At 33.5% G+C, this 20,940-nt stretch overlaps 1 protein-coding gene across 3 annotated transcripts; it reads left to right on the top strand.

The window, feature by feature from the left end:
- The first annotated feature begins 2,858 nt into the window (after positions 1-2,858).
- Positions 2,859-20,317, top strand: LOC105347406 (armadillo repeat-containing protein 2). 3 transcript variants are annotated; one of them, XM_011456479.4, is made up of 21 exons: positions 2,859-3,007; positions 3,263-3,535; positions 4,143-4,218; positions 10,689-10,718; positions 11,399-11,579; positions 12,118-12,265; positions 12,562-12,629; positions 12,765-12,863; positions 12,996-13,171; positions 13,292-13,394; positions 13,701-13,873; positions 13,973-14,023; positions 14,261-14,406; positions 14,668-14,767; positions 15,221-15,361; positions 15,614-15,788; positions 16,083-16,205; positions 16,671-16,784; positions 17,251-17,383; positions 17,790-17,950; positions 18,207-20,317. In XM_011456479.4, exons 2-21 carry the CDS (start codon positions 3,300-3,302, stop codon positions 18,377-18,379), a joined length of 2,607 nt encoding a protein of 868 aa, XP_011454781.3. In that variant the 5' UTR covers positions 2,859-3,007; positions 3,263-3,299; the 3' UTR covers positions 18,380-20,317. The 3 variants fall into 3 exon arrangements, with proteins under 3 accessions (XP_011454781.3, XP_011454790.3, XP_065926935.1); XM_066070863.1 differs by having other exon boundaries at positions 2,894-3,007; positions 3,217-3,535; XM_011456488.4 differs by lacking the exon at positions 10,689-10,718.
- The last annotated feature ends 623 nt before the right edge of the window (positions 20,318-20,940 follow it).

Raw genomic sequence — 20,940 nt, forward strand, 5'->3', positions numbered from 1 at the left:
TCAATTATTTTATAAAATTGGATATGATGTAACTGTAAGTCAAAATAATACAAATGACAGTACTCTTTTTGTTGACCTAATATGTAACTACCCCCGCCAAATCGCTTATTTTATTCATGAATTATACAATTTAAGACAGAAACAATTGACAAAGCCGTCCTGCTCCCAAAACATGTAAAACTTTTTATATTGTGACTTATAGGTCCGTTGGGCCGGGTGTATTGTGTTATATTTGTAAAATGAATTTTGTAATCATGCTATATACACATGTCACTATATTAAATTATTTACTTACTTACTTACTATATAATTTAAATTGTCATCAGATTTTTTCTGTCTCGTCAGTTATTAACAAAGAATTGAATATACTGACATCAAAATACAAACCTAACTTGAGATCCCCAAAATCATACTTTTAAAAATTTCAAATAGCTAAAAAAAAAAAGATCAACAATAAAAATCAAAAAAATAAGTATATAAAATAAATATCATGAAATGACAATTAATTTTATATCAATTATTTACGGAAGAATATGACAGAAATGAAAATTTGAATTGACTGGAAAATTTGAACTAATCCATTTTTATTTCATTATGAAATCATATATTAAACTAATTCAATACAATGCAACAACAACAAAACCAAAATGGTTTGAAATACATATATAATCTCCAAGAGAAAAATGATGAGTGGAACTTTGTATTAGAGTAATGTACAAATCATGCAATGTGTTCTCCATTACTTCATACTATGGCAATGATCATACAATTTCCGTTAGAAATGCTTACAGTAACGAAATCGATTCTTTATGATAATAGTAAAATGTTAAACTTCAAAACAAGTTGCTGAAAGTATAATAAAATTTACCATAAAAATTAGTACAACCAACTCTTATTTTCTTCTTTGTGGTGTGTTTTTATGTTAACAACCAATGATTCATACAACAATTATATTTTTTGCTACGGAAGCCTGTTAGTGCCACATAAGAAATATAAAAAGAAAAGTCTATATAAGAAAAACTCATTGTATATATAAAAACACACACATATATATAAGATAAACTCGAATATATAAAAATGAGCAGCTTTATATATAAAGGAATTGCCAATATATATAAAGGAATTGCCAATATATATAAGGAATTGTGTATATATATAAAGCTAGGTCGTATATATATAAACAGTACTGTGATATATAAAAGCAACAGTGATAAATATATAAAGCGAAAATTTTCCACTGAGTGACCTTCACTGAGTTCAGCCCAGCGTCTGCATGATGAACCCCGCCTACGGAGGAGAGGATCAGCAATGTTCTGCTCCCGAGGCAGGCAATTTAAGATTCAACAGCTAACCGGCTGGTCCACTCAATTTCAAAGAATTTTTTTGAGAAGTTGTTATAAAATGAACAAACAAATAAGTGTCAACGCGGGATTCATGGATATCCATTTTTGGACGTTTTTGATGTGCAACAGAGACTGATAAGTTGAATCAAAATTGTTGCTCATACATGTATATTAACTTCTCTAATATGTGAGTTGCGTTATCTTGATACACATTTCATGTCGTCAAACTAAATAAACTAATATTAAGTACAATTTTGCTTTGTTTCTTATAATGCTATCAAATAAGTGACAATATAATTTTTTAAGTTAAGGATAACTGGATACATCGTAAAATATCTTCATTTCAAGCCAAATCCTGTTTATCCCCCCCCCCCCCTTCCTTTATCGATCAAATTCGCCGTCCCAATATGAAATACTTTCCGACGCCCCTGTATCAATGCGTTACTTGCGCGAGGAGGGGGGGGGGGCAGTTTAATCTCATTATTGTTGTGTTTAGAATGGTTAATATAGGTATTTTTAACGCTAAGTCAAAATTTAAAAGTAAAAAAACTGAGTAACAAGCAAGATACAGATTTTGAAATTCTTCAAAGCTCAAGTCTTGTTATATAGTTTACATATTTGTTTTATTGGTCAGTTTCAATCAAATGTTGGTTCTTCTGTTGATAATGTTATAAATTTATGAACATTAAATTAGTTCATATTGTGTTTGCCTCGAGCCATTTTGTCGAAGAAATGATAATTCCTTACTTAATTATTTGTAAAATAATATAGAAAATAAAATTTTCATGTTCATCGAAGTGGAATGAAGCCGCGGTAAAATTAATGTTCTGCAAATTTGGTAGAAAGTATTGTTTAATGTAGAACCTTAAAAGTAGGTAAAGTATTGACGATATATCATCCTTTATTTACAACAGTAAACACAAGAAACAGAAAAGAAAACTTGACAGAAAAAAGATCTTTTTGAAAATTTAGGTAGGGGTGCTATAGATGCCCTCCCTTTAAATCTGCCACTGACTTTTCCCAAATCCCTGCGGAATCATATAATGTAACATTAATTAGATCGTTCAAACTAATCACTGGGAGCATAATATATTGCTGATCCTCTCCTCCGTAGGCGGGGTTTATCATGCAGACGCTGGGCTGAACTCAGTGAAGGTCACTCAGTGGAAAATTTTCGCTTTATATATTTATCACTGTTGCTTTTATATATCACAGTACTGTTTATATATACACGACCTAGCTTTATATATATACACAATTCCTTATATATATTGGCAATTCCTTTATATATAAAGCTGCTTATTTTTATATATTCGAGTTTATCTTATATATATGTGTGTGTTTTTATATATACCATGAGTTTTTCTTATATAGACTTTTCTTTTTATATATCTTATGTGGCACTAACAGGCTTCTGTATTTTGTGGCCCATTTGACGCTTGCGTCAATATGATTTCTTGTTTTAATTTTAGTGAATGCCGCTATAGTATATGTTTAAAGTTCGGGTTGATCGAATAAATTAAATCCGAGTTAACAAAGGTGTTTGATGGTCATTTGCGCATGCGCATGTATACATTCCTCCAACCAACCGATAAAACAGCAACAATGAAAACTTCGTTGAATTTTCACCATTATAACTTATTTTCTGCATAAATCTGGGACAGGTAGGCTGAAATTAAGTATGAAAAATAGTAACCATGACCTTTGTTACCCATTTTCACCATTTGAACGTAGCAGGCGTACGGCAATCAGAACATGTCAAAGCAGGGTTTTAATCAGTGAAGTGTCACTTGGCTGCCAGGTTTAAGATATAAAGTTCTTTGATCTTTTTTGTCATAACATTATAAAATGCAGATGTAGTGTTTGTTTGCAGGAAAAGGGATAAATTATACATTAAATTGACTTTTTGATAAATTCAGAACAGCCGCACTGAATCAGGAATGTGAATTCAACAGAATGTCAATGGAAAGTAATGCTCAGAGAAAAAGGCAGCCCGACCGGCCATTTTACCTTCCGAAAGGAGATACAACTAGCTCACGAATTATCACAGAGGCAAAGGAATCTCTAAATAACAGAACCGGACTGCAAGCTGTGGTAACAAAGAGGCCGAGTACACCTAGAGATGCCACAAGATCTTTATTTGGTGCGACAAGCACCAGAGCCCCTGAAAACCGTCCACCAAGTTCTTTCAGGTTTGTTACTCTATATATTAATTGATTTAAACTAGTTGTTAGATTTTTAATGGATGAGATATATAATATGTATTAAATGTATATATGCTGGCGTGCACAGTTCATCATGTTCTTACCCTTCAATTGAATCTACTACTCATTGAGATACCAAGTGTTGATGAAATTCATATCTATATTATTGGCATTCATGACCATTAGCATCTGTGAAAAAATCTGTTCTAGACAGAGATAGATATTGTTAATTACATTTTCCTGCAGAGTGTTTTACTACATGTAATTCTTGAACAGTTGCAGTCAGATTATTTTAGTGACTTTGGTCTGTCACAGCCAGGGTCATATACTGTAGCACTCTAAGCTAAATGGATTCTAGATGTAGGTCTATATAGCTCAGTGTACTAGCACCTGACTAGAAAATAAACGGGGGATTTTGGGTTCTATTCCAGTTCCAGCCACAAACATTTCCTTAAAATGTTTAACATAACAATACCAAGACAAGCACTGCAATATACTTCTTGTACATTTCTGAAATTGTTAAGGGTTACTTGTGTAGTCGGTAGATATGAAATTTAATGTGCATGTACCGATAATATTCAGTTTTGTCTTTCAGTCTTGGATCTCGTCACTTTGATGGAGCTGACACATCACGACCAACTTCCAGGACTCGTTTACAACCCATCAATCACGTAAGTCCAAGTCCATCAATAATGTAACTGCACACTCATCAATATTGTAATTAGTCCACACCCATCAATATTTTAACTCCACATTCATCAATAAATGTAAGTCTACATCCGTCAATCATGTTGGTCTACATCCATCAATATTGTAAGTCCATGTCAATCAATATTGTAAGTCCACACCTATCAATAATGTTAGTCCACACCTATCAATATTGTAACTCCACATCCATCAATAATGTACATTGTGAATCCACACCTATCAATAATGTTAGTTCACCCCCTCCAATCATGTAAGTCCACATCACTACTGAATTCAAAATCCACTGATATTCCCAAATATTGACTGACATTGTCTGACATCCACTGTACATTGACTGTACCTCACTGTACATTTCACTGACTTCCACTGTATCCCACTGTACCCCACTGTACATTGCTACTGAACAGCACTGTATCCCACTGTACACCACTGTACAGTCCTACTGACTTCCACTGTACCCCACTGTACGCCACTGTACAGGGCACTGACCAGCACTGTACCCCATTGTACGCCACTGTACCGGGCACTGACCAGCACTGTACCCCACTGTACGGCACTGTACTATTAATTTGAGAAAAATATCAGATTTTTAAATCTTCAGTATATTTTTTTTCTTCGATATTTTTTTATCATGCTGTATATAGCATTATCATTATGTATACAGATAACTTGACAGAAGAATGCAACAGGTCGTTAAATGTATTTAATATGTTTTCTTTATCAATAAATGTCTATTATTATTGAATGTTACGATCATAAAATTATGATAATTTCCCTAGCTATAAGGTGAAAGTATTGAATTTTTCATGTTGAATCTGATTATTAAAATAGTACATGTCATTATGTTCATTCTGCCAGTCATTCGAAAATACCCCCCCCCCCCCTCCCCCACCAGCAAGGTTACATAATCATTTCTTATTGATGATATATGACAAGCCCTCGATTAAATGATCGGGTTGTTAATTTTCTGTGTCCCATAAGCTGTGTTTAAGCCACTAAAAACAGTCAATTAAACACAGAATCCACAAAATATATCCATGCTTGTTTTTTTTGTACACATGTCCAAATATCAAGACTGCCCGCTTGACTACACAGGTACATTTTGAAGATAGCGTGCGAGTTTCTAGCTCATTTGTTAATTGATTTCTTTTGATTAAAATATTTAAATATACATTGCAAATGTCGGGTTTTAATTTTACAAAATAACACCTACTGCAGAGCAGAATACATTATAAATGTTAAACATCAGTGACATATTAAGCGGTAATTAATTGTATCATTATAATTTCAGCAAGAAATAAAAGGAAGGATTTAAATCAAGGAAGGTTGTAACATCTTGTAATATGCGTAGCTGAGTGTATAGTTTTCGTAATATATGATTTACCTTTAAATGTTTAAGAAATAAGATATATAAAATGCCCTACGCTACACACTGTTTTGTATAATGAGAGAGAGAGAGAGAGAGAGAGAGAGAGAGAGAGAGAGAGAGAGAGAGATTACAGGTATATCACTTTCTGACAATATTGTATTGGTGTCATTTGCAAGCGTAGAAAAGTTCACAATAAAATCTATGTTGGAAGTGGCGGTTGTGATGCCGTAAGGGGATTTTAACGTGCTTATACCTTTCTGACTCGGGCCTCAAGTTTTAGCACTAGAAAATTCATGAGAGAGAGAGAGAGAGAGAGAGAGAGAGAGAGAGAGAGAGAGAGAGAGAGAGAGATCCATTTATCAGAAATTGATTAGAATAATAAGAAATTGATTGTCTATTAATCTGCTTCTTTTACATATCGATTATTTTTCTAATTGTTTTACGTTTATTGTTGCCAACCAACTCCGTGGTTTTAGAAAAATATCTGCAAACTTTAAGTCGAAAAATGAAATGTTATTATATCGATAATATCACCCCCCCCCCCCTTTTTCTTCCCGAATCCACTTGATACCCCTTGCAGTACTGTGTTATGTCGAAACGATTCATGTTAAGCAATCGGTTATAAAAATTAATGCATTTTTTTTAATTTTGACCTCGATGTGTAATCACTATTAAATAGAAATAATAAATCCCACTTTTGTGCAAACATTACATGAAACTAGTCCTACATGTAAGTAAATTATAATAATCTTTTAAGACAGATTTTAAATGATTATGATCCCAATGCACCCGGCAACCATAATGATTTGTTTTAATCAAAAGTGAAAATTCAGATTTTTTTGTTTTTAACAGTGTATTTCCCCGACGTTTACATCCATATTCCTAGGCCCCAACACATATACACAGGTGGTCAGTTTTCACACCTTGACACAGTCACCCAGCCGTGTGTATAGTCTGAGCCTTTCTGTTAGTTCCGGGTTTTTCGTTGTTCCCAGACAGACAAAAGATTTTTTTCTGTAGACATACACAAAGAAGGAGACAGTAATCTGTCGATATAAAATATTACTTTTTAGCGTTGACTTTCAATCATTAATAATTTTTAAGACAATCATTGAATAACGAACTTCAAACCATTTGAATCCATGGACATTATCCCGAAAGTAAAGATAAATACATACTTTAATTTTTTTAATGCCAATATGTAGATTTAGCCGCTGTCAACATTACTACATGATACCGGTAGTACTTTATTTAAATACTAAAATATTCGTACGTAAGCAGAGAGAGAGAGAGAGAGAGAGAGAGAGAGAGAGAGATTATGATTATATAGAAGATTTGAAATGTTTGCTATGATACAATATACTGGTTTCAGTAAATGAAGAAAAAAACAGAAGAAAAAAAGAAATATCGTTTTAAAGGCCGAATTGTTTAGGGGGTAAATCTCCGGTGAGGGCGGGGCTTAATTTCTAGAGGTGTGAAAGCCTCCGGGGCTGGAAGTCTACCTGCGATCGTGAACGCTGCTAATCACTATACACAGGAAGCAAATATTACACAAGATATAAATAATTAGTCAGAATTCGTCATAGTTTGAATATCTTTTTGTTTTAATGACCATACGAAGCGATTTTATAAGGAAATGTCGTCCGAGCACGTGTGTACAGCACAATCTAAAAAATTCAGTAAACTAATTCTGCTTTAAAGATTTAACTCAGTTCATTGTGTTTAGCACTTGACATTGTTTAAGACGTTAATTTTAACAAATATAATTGTATAAGAAAACCATACGATCAGTAAAAATATTCACTTGAATGTAAAGGCAGCCATTATACGATGACAACAAATGGAGTTCGTTTTCCATGGAGTGACGTTTTCGTGCAACAAGTTCCAATTGAGTGTATAATCAGTAAATGCAGCTTTAATAGCTCATAAGTTTGTTTTAAAAAAGAAAATTGTGTATGCATGTTTTGGGCTGCATGCTCATTCATCGTCGTGAAATTTATTAGGTCATATACACTTAACATGATTCAAAAATAAATTGCGTATTTTCAATTACTGAATAATAAAACTATTTTTCTCATTTATCCGACCTTTACACAATTCACTTATTACGGAAAGAGAAAATAAACATGTTTGCCTATTAATTAAGGTGTCGCTTATAATTAAAGAGATGCTAAAATTAAATTGTGATGCAGCAAAAATATTGCGCGGGGGGGGGGGGGCTTATGTATGCCTTCCTGACTTTGGAGGAGAATAGTTACAACATGAGAGAGAGAGAGAGAGAGAGAGAGAGAGAGAGAGGAGGGAGGGAGGGAGGGAAGGAGGGGGTATATTTTTTCTTATTAAAACTGTTACTACATGTATATCATGGCAACATTCTTAGCTGTGCAAGAGAAGATACATGTATATGTATTACATGTGTTGATAATGAACAGTGTTCAAATTCAAAAGTATATAATTAAAAGTACCGTAATAGGGTGAAATATTATTTGAACACTGTTCGCTATCACCATATTTCATTTTTAATTTAACACAATACTTATTTTGATAACAGCGACTGGTGCGGGTGGGGGGGGGGGTGAGGATTTATAAATGTTTAACATATTTAATATCCGACTTGATTTAAATAATAAAAAAACGCATCTAAAATGATTAATATAAAGAGTATTTCGTTTATTCATACATGGTATGTTTTTAAAAAAATACATTTCAAATGGATTTAATAATCTAAAGACCACAAATACCCTTATAAGGGAATTACATAACAAGGTGTCAGACTGACAATTTACAAGGTTGAATATTGGGACATTCACACCTTTTGATCTACTGAAAGTATGTATACTATACACAGATACTGACTCGCTGATCTTCCTGTGAAGTAAAACTTCAAAGACATTTTAAAGTCCAGACCAGTTATCTTCCCTCTTTTGAAAAAAAACTCAGTATGTTGAGCAATATGGTGGAATTTTTTTTATCGTTTAAAAAGTTGTCCCTCCTCCACATATATGTTACATTAACGTTTTATGATTCAGATAATTTAAAACTATCTATAAATTGTAATTCATAGTTTTAAATTCTCTTAATTTTAAAACTTTATATAAATGTAACATATATACTAATATTTATTTGACAATATTGATTAAATGAAATTCATCGAAAAAAAAATCAAATAGATATTTAGTTACTAAAACATTGATTTTGAAATATATAAAAATATTTTCCCCTTTTTATTGAATAAGTTGCTATATTTTGTATGATAATTGGATTCCGAGTTTTTAGATAAATACATGCGTGGATCGGAGGAGGGGGGGGGGGGTTCAGAGGATAATTTAATTTTTTTAAACTTACATAGTACAACTATCCAAAATATGTCTAAGCTCCCCCAGAAAACAAGTATCCCTGCCCTTTCCCTGGAAAGAATTCTGACCGCGCATGTAATTATATATGAACTTAAAGAAATAGAAGCCCATTTTCTCTTTTGTAAGCAATAGGAAAGAAGCAAAACAAATCCAGATTTTGGTCTCAAATAAAGTAAATATTCAATTCATTGTTTAAACATAATAACTTATAAAATAAAAACTAGGTACAGTGGGTTACAGTGGTGTACAGTATTTGTCAGTACCCTGTACAGTGGTGTACAGTGGGGTACAGTGCTGGTCAGTGCCCCGTACAGTGGTGTACAGTGGGGTACAGTGCTGGTCAGTGCCCCGTACAGTGGTGTACAGTGAGGTACAGTGCTGGTCAGTGGGTAGGTACTGTGCTGTCCAGTGAAGTACAGTGGAGTACAGTGGCTCTGTACAGAGGGGTACAATGGGATACAGTGTGGTACAGTAGCTCTGTACAGTGGGTGTACAGTGGATTTACAGTAGGGTACAGTGGTTATACAGTAGATGTCAGACAATATCAGTCAATTTTTGGGAATATCAGTGGATTTTGAATTCAGTAGTGCATCCTTCAATCATGCAAGTCCTTACCCTTCAATCATGTAAGTCCACATCCTTCAATCATGTAAGTCTACACTCATCAATAATGTAAGTCCATGTCCATCAACATGATCATTTATATAAGTCCACATCCTTCAAACATGTAATTTTACACCCATCATCCATGTAAAATCACAACAATTAGAACAACTAGGCTTTTACAGCACTCTCTCAAAAACAAGCACACTGTAAAGCATTTCAAGAGGTTAATGCGTTAACAACCACACTTGTGTTTATATACTTTTGTTACACCAAACAGTTTATGGTATATATACATGATAACAAGTTTTACAGCTATTTTGTAAATTAACATCTGATTCAACACATTTCATGTGCTCCTTTTTACCCATATATGTTTTTAAAGAGTCAACAATTTAATTTCACTGTTAATGATCTCCTTTGATTTGGTTGAAAGGGGGATGAAATTTAATTATTATTAATGTTTTTTAATCAGTTTTAAAATTTGTATGTATTTTGATCAAGCTTGCATGTCAATTTTATATTTTTAAGTAGAGGATGAAAATTTATTGATATGAATCAATGTATAATCTTCAAAGTATGAAAGAAAAATAAATCTCAACAAACGCTCTTTCTAAAGGACATTAATCAGGAAAATGAATTTTGTCTTGCCGGCAGGTTCTTTGTTGCTTGACTTTCCGATCTGATAAGAGAATTAATTATTAAGAAACACAGAGTTGAAAGAATACATACCTATACTGCCAGATTATTGATTTTTTTTTGCACTTTCTCTGATAAGTAGGAAATTCATGAAGGATGCATTGTATGAACTGATGTATACAAGTACATGTACTAACTTGAAATCCAATGGATATACATTGTAGTGTAGTATAAATAGAAAGTAACTTTTGCTGGGTGTGATTATTTGACCTTGACCTTTATATCTGTTTTTTTTCTTTTTTGCACCAATCTGTGATTTGTATATGCATGACTTCCAATGAATTCTTCTTTGCAAGCTAAATGTCCAATTGCTGTTTATTTCTCCTCTTCAACAACAAAGTATTGGACACTTAGCTGACAAAGAGACAATGTATACGGGACTAATGTAACCATGTATTGATTTCAGACTCCTTCCTTTTCTGTCCTATCTGAAGAAGTAAGCATCATCTGTGTTCTGTCTGTCTTTAGCATGCTGAAATAATTTGTTTGTAGACTATTAAAAACAAGGGGCCCCAATGAGGGGAAACTTTAAAAAAAAAATAATGTTCCAAATAGAATGTAGCTGCTCACTGGTTTCTTGCTTTAATTTAATGGTGGTAAAAATTGAATGAATTTCTTCTTTAGGCCTTGGGTTCGGATAATGACATGAACAAGTAGTGGCTCTAGATTATGAAAGGAATGGGTGCTTACACATTATATGTATTCTTATACAAATAGACTTGTCTTGTATTAGAATAATATCCTTAGGATATCATTTTAATGGGAATAATTGGCAGTGGAAATTTATAAACAAATTTAAAAATTAATGTGTTTTCCTAACTGAACTCTTCATTTTCTTGTGAATAGTAATAATGTTTTAGCACATGTTGATTTGTTAATTGTCTCCTTCTGAAAAGATTGAAAATACCTTTAAACTATATCTTTATAGTCTTTAGAATCATAATGTGTTGTAAGAAGTTTTATTTGGATTTTGTTTATGTAGTTTTACTTGTTTTTACATTTGAGTGTTATTGTTTACTTTATATGTACATGGTAATGTAACACATGCATGATTATTTTCAAATAGATGGTAATCATTCAGGATGAAAAAAATTATGTTTTATGTCTTGAATTCAGAAACCAAAACTCCCATCAGAAGAGGAAGTAGAATCAGGGTTACTTCCCCCTAAGCCACCATCAGACCCCAATAAAGTCCAAAGAGGGAAGGCCACCAGAACACGTTTACAGCAGTCCACCAGTGTAGAAAGTTCTCTGAGTTCAGAGGTCAAATCTCGCCTGGATACCAGTCCCAGTGATGGTAATTGTTGATAGTTACGTAGTATACTTGATAGGTATCCAAACGTAAATTACCAGTGAAATTATTTGTCATTTGAACAATACTTTCAGTATGACGTATTGAGAAGCTCTGTATATTTTTGAAGCAAAATATTTTATTAGTTTACAAATTGGACTTATGAGTTGATTATCCATTTATATGACATAATTAAACCTTTAACGTCATTAATATGTTAAAATGAGATTATCTAAGCTTATTTATCTTGCTGAATAAGGCAACAAAAAGATGACACTGATTAAAAAAAAATACAGTGATAACAGATCATTGATGTAGGTTTGTTTTATTGCCATTTCTCTTTTACTAGTCTGTTAATGTGTCACAATTAAAGATTCATTACAATGGATGTCATTTCTAACTTTATTGATGAATTTTGTTTATATCAAACAGTCAAGACAATGGCTGTCATTTATAACATTGTTTATCAATGTCTCACATTAAACACTCAAAACAGTGAATGCCATTTCTTACTCTACTGATTAAACTGATTTATTTTATTTAGTTAAGACGGTGGATGAGCCTGTCAGGAGAGTACACAGTGGCCCCAAGGAGAGGTCCTCGCTACCGGTGGAGGAGAGGGGGGAGGGAGATGGACGGGAAATGCCGTACAGAGCCCCCAGCTCTGCCTCTGTCAGAAGTCCACCAAGAAGGTAGTAATTTGGCGTGATGTAGAAAATTTCATGATTCAATAAAATTCAATATGCTGCAAGAACATAACTTATTACCACAAAATCACTCCAAAGAAAACTGAAAAAAATCTGCAAAGGAGAACAGATTTATTCTACAAAAAATGTTTGTCCAAGAAATATTCCAATGAATCTGAAAATTGCTACTACCCCATTCCATCATCAATTATATATTATTCAAAGTAGCTGTGTGAAGCATTACTTTATTCCTTTAGTGGTTTAGTTCTTTATTTTGGATTTCAACATTTTGTGTTTTACAGTGCTGAGAGTAGGACAGGAAGTGGAGGAACCAAAAGAACATCCAGTGCTGGAAGTACAGGCAGGGGAGGTAAGTAGGAAAACGGGCAAATCATGTCCAGTGACTCCTCAATGATACAGAGGGTGATCAAATGCTGTGTTAAAGTACCATATTGCTTCAGATTGAAAGTAACAGGTAATGATTTCTATGAATGATACTCTGTAGGTTCAGCTGGTAAGCGAGAGGAGGAAACTGCAGAGGAAGCTCTATTTTACAGTCAAAACATTGCTCCACTCCTAGAACGAATGACAGCAGCCAGTAGCAGTGAGTGTTACTTTTCTTACGTACTTTAGATTGTACATGTACTTTAAGCACAGTGTAGCCTCTGTACAAAGAAGGCTACACAAGTTTTTTTGTAAAGTAAGGAGTAGTCATTGTTGTTGTATTTTTGTGCAGAGAAAGACCTAAAGAAACTAGGACAGGTGACAGAGGACCTTTATTCCCTCCTTCAGAAGGAGAATTTACTAGGCAGGAATTGTAAACAACGGACAACCATACTCAAATCAATATTCAAACTCCTTGATGCAGATGACACACGAATTCAACTCAAACTGGCCAGACTAATTCTTGCTGTAAGCAATCATATGAAATAACAGTTATAACCCAAGATTGATTAGATCGTTAGATCATATTTTTCCCATGAGTTTCTGAGTCTTGGTTTAAATTTATTCTTGTTATTTCTTTTATTACAGTTCAAAGTGACAGGAAATAATCTTTTAAGTGCGTGCAAACTTGTTTTCAAAATCAGCAGGAACGAGAAGAATGACCCTGAGTTTCTCAAAGGAGATATTCTTGGTATGTATGCTTAGCTAGTTAAAGAATTGAGGATTTTATAATCAGTGTTTATTATGAATGATACTACTGATAAAATGAAACTATGCAGGTCTGTTGTTAACATTTCACGCATAAAGATCATACCTTTCATCAAACTGGCGTCTTTGAGATTTGAGGCAATTGTCCACTGTTAGGTTTGAAGCAAAGAGGTTTTGATATCAACTGAAATGGTCCATATAACACCAACCATGACTATGTATTTGAATGCTATTGAATCTATAGATTATATGAGTTGTTTGGATCTAACAGCTAATCTTTCTGTTGTAGATGTATTATTGGACACATTAAAAAGTACCGACCCTTTCAGTGCAAGTGAAGCATTGGTTTTCTGCATTGGGTCACTAAAACTCTTAACTGGAAATGCCACAATAGTCAAACAGTTAGTCAAAAAAGACTGCATAGAAAACTTGGCTATCCTCCTCAACAGTATTAACAAAACTGTAAGTCAACTAATTTTCCTTAACACCCTCGCTTCAGTTGTTAAGAGTTACACAGGTACAGGTATGATTTTTAAAGTCAAAATCAATCAAATTTTTCAGATCAGAGAAGGTAGTGAACCCTCAACTCAGCTGGGAAATATTCTAGTCCAGGTAAGTCTAGCAAAATTGAATGTGAATGCATGTATATGTATACATGATAAATCCATAACACATTTAAATAACTCTCCATTCTTTGAAAAATAACCCTTTACAAATACATATAGGCTGAAAACTATGGAATGCATGGAATGCATTCTGCTTACTAGTAATTGTTGTGGTCCCCTCTGAGTGTTGACTGTGTGTAGCTGAGTTTGAGGTCCCCTAATAAACATTGTTTTAATTTTTAAGGCAACAGCTGCACTGAGGAACCTCGCTGACACGGGCTCCAGCAGGGAACGCCTCCTGGGATGTCAGGTGATCGAGGCGCTCTGTCTCATCATCGACAGCTTCACCTCAGACGGAGACCTCATGCTCAACATCTCCAGGATATTCAGGTCAGAAACAGTCTGACATCAATGTTTCAGTACCAATGTTACGATCATTTATTTTCAAGGACTGTAAGAAAAATTAGAAATCAGTGAATTTTCAAGATTAATCCAATAGAACTGAAACCTACTATATCAGAATTTATAGTGTTAGCACTATTTCTATCTACAGTATTATAAAAAAAGAAAAAAAACCATGAAAAGCATACCTGTTTATGTCAGCACCTTACAGGACAGATTTTGAAACATGTGTTGTTACTATTTTTACAGCAAGGTGACCTTACACACGGACTGCTGTACGGCCCTGGCTGACCACCCCACCTCCTACAGATCCTTTGTCAGCATCCTCCAGAAACATCAGCACAAGTCGGTCAGTATATTATACACAAATCTGTGATACATTGTAGAAGTATCAAGTAGCAGTAGAGTTCTCGTTTTAAAGTGTTATTAAAGAGTTGTTATTAGAAAAATGAACAGAGTTATTTTCAGTAACTAAACATTTGGTGGCTTTTTGTGATATAATAATTAATATGTTACCTTTTATGACATTATAAAAATTAATACATTTAGATTTATTACAAGAAACAAAAACATAACAGTACATTAAATATGCCTTTTATATAACAAGGACTGAAATTTGACATATACCTGATAGTGATTATGAACAAAACACAAGAAATATATGTTTTGATAGATTTACAGCATGTATCAATTTTTCGACAGGAAAAAGAAAGTTTTTTATTGATTTCCAAGTGTCCTGAAAGTAAATGTACATATAGTTTACACTTACCATGTGATTGTCAATGCTGCCCTCTTCTTTCAGGACGTGGTAGTGCGGGTCAGTTTCGTCCTTGGTAACATGACCGCTAAGAACGAGGTGGCCAGACTTCGGCTGTTCCAGGAGGCAGGATCCTTCGACATCCTCCTGTCCCTGTTCCGGTTCTACCTGGAGCAGGATGTTAAGGTGTGCATCCATTTAGCATCTGCACTCACTATCCTTTGTATTATCTATTTTATTCAACATCAGAAACTACTCACTTTTTAATGTATAAACAATCAATCCGATGAAATTGGTGATAGTAATGTGAAGATATATGAAGAATGTATTTAATTGAGATTTTTGAATTGACGTCATGGTAAGACTTCACCAAAGAATTGGGAATTTTTATCAGATGTGTTTCACTTACTTTTCATAATTTCTTTACAATTAATTCAGAATCAAGGGAAGGAGACCAAGAAAGAGGTAGCAGAAGATGGCAGCACCGTCAACAAGACAGAGGATGTACTGATAAAGGTCATCAGGGTCATAGCCAACCTGTCAATCAATGAGAATGTTGGTCCAGTCATATGCTCCAACTACCAGTGTGTGGACTTCCTGCTCAAAGTATTAGGTACAGACAGAATTTAATTTGTTCTTTGTTTTGATAGGAGAATAATATTAAGTTCTGGTGATACATGTGATTCGTAAAGTGACACCCTGTCAGGTCATGTGTATGAATGACTTTAAAACTCTTGAGAAAAGGGAAACTCACTGCCTTTACTTTGATTTGCATGTCTGACTTGTAACATTGCTTTGTTACTATTGCAATACTAGCTACATGGAGCTACATTTTCTATGAATATCATTACAAGCCTTTCATATGTAATATGCACCTGAAAATAAATCAAAACTTTTATTATTTTAGAAACTAAAGAGGTTTCCAGTAGTGAAGAACTCGTACTTAATACAGTAGCAACCATCAACAATTTGTCATTCTACAACACCAAAACCAGTGCCATAACAACTCTCCAAGTGCGGGTCCTAGAAGGTACTCATCTTGTTGTACAGTGTTCTGTTATCTTTGAGCAAACTAAATACAAATTCTCATTTTAAATTGAAAGAGACCTTTGTATTTACATGTACAAAGGAAATTGCAACATTTTACACATTTATCATTCATGTACCATTTGGGTATGTATTTTGAAAATACATGTAATAGAAGATTTCAAGGATAGAATTTTAATTGCAGGTATAAGAGATTTACTTACCATTATGCAATTCTAATAGCAAATTTGCATAAATTAATTTACTGTCATATACCTGATGTATTTATTAAAAATTGTTCATATTAATGCATGTTATAAACTATCATTATAGATTTTCTCTCTAGCTGTCTGATACCTATAATTGTTTCAGGATTTACTGTACAGTATTTTGACAGAATAAGTACTGTGTTGTTTTAAGATAAAGCTATGAAGTAAGTCATTATGACAAGTGTTATTTTGTTCTTCAGTCCTCCTGAAGCTCGTGTTGGCCAACAACATGGAGGCGATGGTGGAGGCGTGTCGTGTGTTTGCCAATCTGACACGACAGAAGGTGGTCAGGGACTTCCTGGCCGAACAGAAAAGTAGGTTTTGTTTATAGTAGGATTAGTCCACAGTACAACCTAATATATGTTGTGTAGCTTATATCAGAAAAGTATGTTTTGCTTATAGTCAGATTAGTCCACAGTACAACCTAATGTTGTGTTGGTTATATCAGAAAAGTGCATCTTGTTAATTACAGTTACCAATGCAACTAATGAGTGTTGTTAAGTTGTAGATTTGATAATTGTTGGCATACATAAATTTTGATTAAGAGTAGTCATTTTCTTAACTTTTTCATATATATTACAAAAATCTGCTCTGGACTCTTTAAGCTTTGAAAAAAAATTCAAAATCTTATATGAGATTAGCTGTTTTAAAAGGTGAATTACTTGAATAATTTGTGCAAAATAGTAACACAAAATTGTCCCCTAGTATTTAAATGGGTAGTAAAAGTCATGAAATGATAGAAATGTATTGCAGTGTTTATGACAAGAAATTGTTGTTCAGTTGACAGAATGCTGGTGACTATGCTGGACTCAGGAAACAGGGAAGTGGTCTACATTTCTTGTGGAGTTCTGATTAACTTCATGGTGGATGAAGAAAATAGGCCCATGTTGAAACAAGAGCATGGCATCAGAAAGTAAGCCAACTTTTAAATTATACATGTATTTAAGAATAGATATGAATTAAACTTTTCTTTTGTGGTATGGCAATGTTGAAACTGTGGTTTTATCAGTATTAATTGAACATCACTTTCTTGGAATTCTGTTCTTGAGATGATTTGTGATATGAAATGTTCATCATAGTACGATATCACCAACACTTTTTATGTACCGTAACAAAATTTTAGGTTCAGAAATTTACCTATCTTGGAAACCTAATTCTGGTTGATTTTGAAATTTGATACTTATAATATTTAAAAAAACCCACAGTAATGGAGGCCAACAAGTAAATAATTGTTTGTTACATTACCATTTTCACATTCCCTCAAATACTGTGCTCAAATAATCTGCAACTGCTTTGACAATACATTGAATTTTGTTTAGACTGATCGAGGTACTAAGAGACTTCAGTCGGACCGACTGGGAGCTGGCCAGTCTGGTGTGCCAGATTCTATGGAATTACAGCGGCAAAATCACCAGCTCCAACGACTGCTTCGGTCAGCAGGAGTCGCAGGACCTGACAGAGCTGCTTGCTGAGCTACTGGGTAATTAGTCACACCCTATCAAAAATGTTACAGTTGGTTGTCCACATAGCCTTTATTGTTTTACAAAGTTCAATTGTTGATAAAAATTTTGTTTGCTTTCACATTGACTTTGTTGTTTTTTTATGCTCATTATCATTGTAAACCTAAACAAGGATCACACAAATGTACATGTGTACCTATTCAAAGAAATAAAATATCTACTAAAATGAACTGGGTAGGTTTTGTTTTTCACCGTTTCAATCTTTCTTCCACACAGATCGAGATTCTGCATTGGATCTATCTTTCAAGGATGAGGCTGATGATGAAATGACAGACTATTTTGAAGAAACCTGGACAGAGCAGTTTTGTCCAGTGGCAGAGCAGCTGTTACAGAGAATAGAGACACACCAGTCTGACCTTGAACCTTTAGATAACCCCAGTGGCTCATAGTGGCGACCTTGACCTAGGATTTTTAAATTTATATTTGAAACACAAAATTCACTTTTTTAATTATTTGCATATTCATCTATATTATCAAAATCCTCTCAGTTTGCCTACAAATATTTGTGATGAAATTTATTTGGGATGAAATTTTTAGAATGTGTTACTAAAATGCAGTTATTTTTCTGTATAGACACATAACCACCTAAGAAAGTGATTGATCATTACTTATGATGCAGTATGATTTAATTCATGAATCACTACAAGTATTATCTTGAACTTAAATGTATCCAAACAAATTATTTACATATGTATATTGTACTTAACATTCCTGGGTGATTTTGCTTGTGATCCTTTCCGAGTCTTTCTTTTGATCTGTATGTTGACTCTCTAGTCGTGGAGCTATTGCGTACTATTTATTGGTGTGTAAGGAGGAAGGATGAAACATATCAGCTACCAGATCATTCCGTCCATGAATTTGCCCTGATTTTATGATGACATAATAAATCTACTGTGTTCACACGCCAGAACGTCCGTCCATTTAGAGATATGTTAAACTACATGTAGTTAATATATACTTGTATATCTATCACGTTAAGCTCCTTACATTGTTTAGTTCGTTTTATTCGTAATAACTGATGATTTTATTGATTATTTGAGGAAAATAAAATATGTTATATGCGTGTATCAAATGATATGTATATATTTTACAAGATTTGAATTTTTTCCAGGCTCATCTTAAATTTTAAGGAGACTATAAAATATTTTCCTGTACAAAAACCTTATTTACAGAAACACTGCAATTTTAGGATGCAAAATATTGAAACATCATATTCAAGCTTTTATATTTTTTTTGTAACCTCTGTAGTTTATTTCCAATGATACATTAAAGTATACATGTGTCTTATGCGTCATTCAATAGTACAAAATATAACAAAAATCGGCTGAAATTTTTGTTTACATTTATTAAAACACATTGAAATATTATGGACAATCTGAATGCAAATATATTGTACTTGTAGGAAAAAGTCAAATAGTTTTTATCATGTTTACGACTCTAAAATAGAACATGAGACAAGTATTTTTAGAAAAAGACAGTGCATGATGTTTAAACGTTAAAGAAATATCTAAGGTTTGATTTCTTTCTACAAACATCAATCTAGAAATGTGATACATTTTAATATTTTACTTTTGTTCTCATTTTTGTTGTTGAAAGTAGATTTACATGTACAGTTGTGTAGATTTGAGTCTCCATAGACAAATGACTTGATAGATATTAGAACACGTTGGCATATATTGTAAATATGACTTATATTTATACACATTGAATTAACTCCTTGAATATTATGATGATTGTTATATTTGTGAGAAAAAGTATGCTTGTTTAAATGTTGCTTGTTGATTATCCCACTCATAGGTAGTTTATTGAATTTAAGTATGGTAATTGTCTGTTTTATAAAATTCCTGGCCTCGGGATCATGAAGCAATTTCAGACTTGCGTCAAAATTTCAGTCGGTTTTAAGATGATTTCTTATCATAGTTTATATGATGAAGACACCTTTCATAGCATTTTAATTTAGTCAGTGTTTTCAATCAAGAAATATTGAGGCAGTGTACAAATTTTGACTTAAGTCTCATATTGCTTCATGATCCTTCATTTTGTTTCTATATTTAAAAGTTGGTTTGAAAATAAGGAACGTTTTGTATAATTTTTCTGTCTCCCTTTTTCGGATCTCATTCAAGAAGTTGAGAAATGTCAATTGTGTCGAGTGACTGTAGTACTGTGTGGTACTATGTGGTACTATCTGTGGTACTATGTGGTTCTATCTGTGGTACTATTTGGTTCTATGTGTGGTACTATGTGACTGCTTGATCTGTATAAAACCTGTCAGTATTGGTCTACTTACATGTAACTACATGCTAGCCAATAAAACAACACATACGTGACATGTCAGGTTATCATCGTTTTCTCTTGACGGTTCAACCTGAGATAATTATATATGCCAGTCAGTTATATACATATATCTTTTATTTGGGTGATCACTACTTTTTCAATGGTTTGATTGGATGTTTAGATAGCCTATAATATAACAGTTGTCTAATCCAACCTATTAAATTTTAACTTGATAAAACACATACACGCGGAAGTGGGTACCAAGTCAAGTTCATAGTCTATGTATGCTTAATTAATATGCAGTTATTTTAAGACTGATTATTTTAGATGCAACCTGAAACCAAAACACGTAAAAACCCTAAGGCGGATAAATCAATATTTGTAGACATTTGAACTTTGAGAAAGCATGTTATCTTGCGTCAGTTACTTTGGTTAAGACGTAGAACTATCAATCAAATGAGAAAAGTCACTTCTCCTTTTATAATGCCTGTTTATACGAGTGTTGGGGGGGGGGGGGGGGGGGTATTGTTTCTTATACATGCGCGGATCTAGAGAGGGGGGGCCTCATGGGGCCAGATGGTCCGTACTCCCCTAGAAAATCTTATTAAATTCACATTGTAAATTTATCGAACATAGCCCCCCTTTCCTGGAAAATAAAATTATTGAGAAAAAATAT

Source organism: Magallana gigas, chromosome 9 (assembly GCF_963853765.1).
Source record: "Magallana gigas chromosome 9, xbMagGiga1.1, whole genome shotgun sequence".
Classification (NCBI taxonomy): Eukaryota; Metazoa; Mollusca; class Bivalvia; order Ostreida; family Ostreidae; genus Magallana; species Magallana gigas.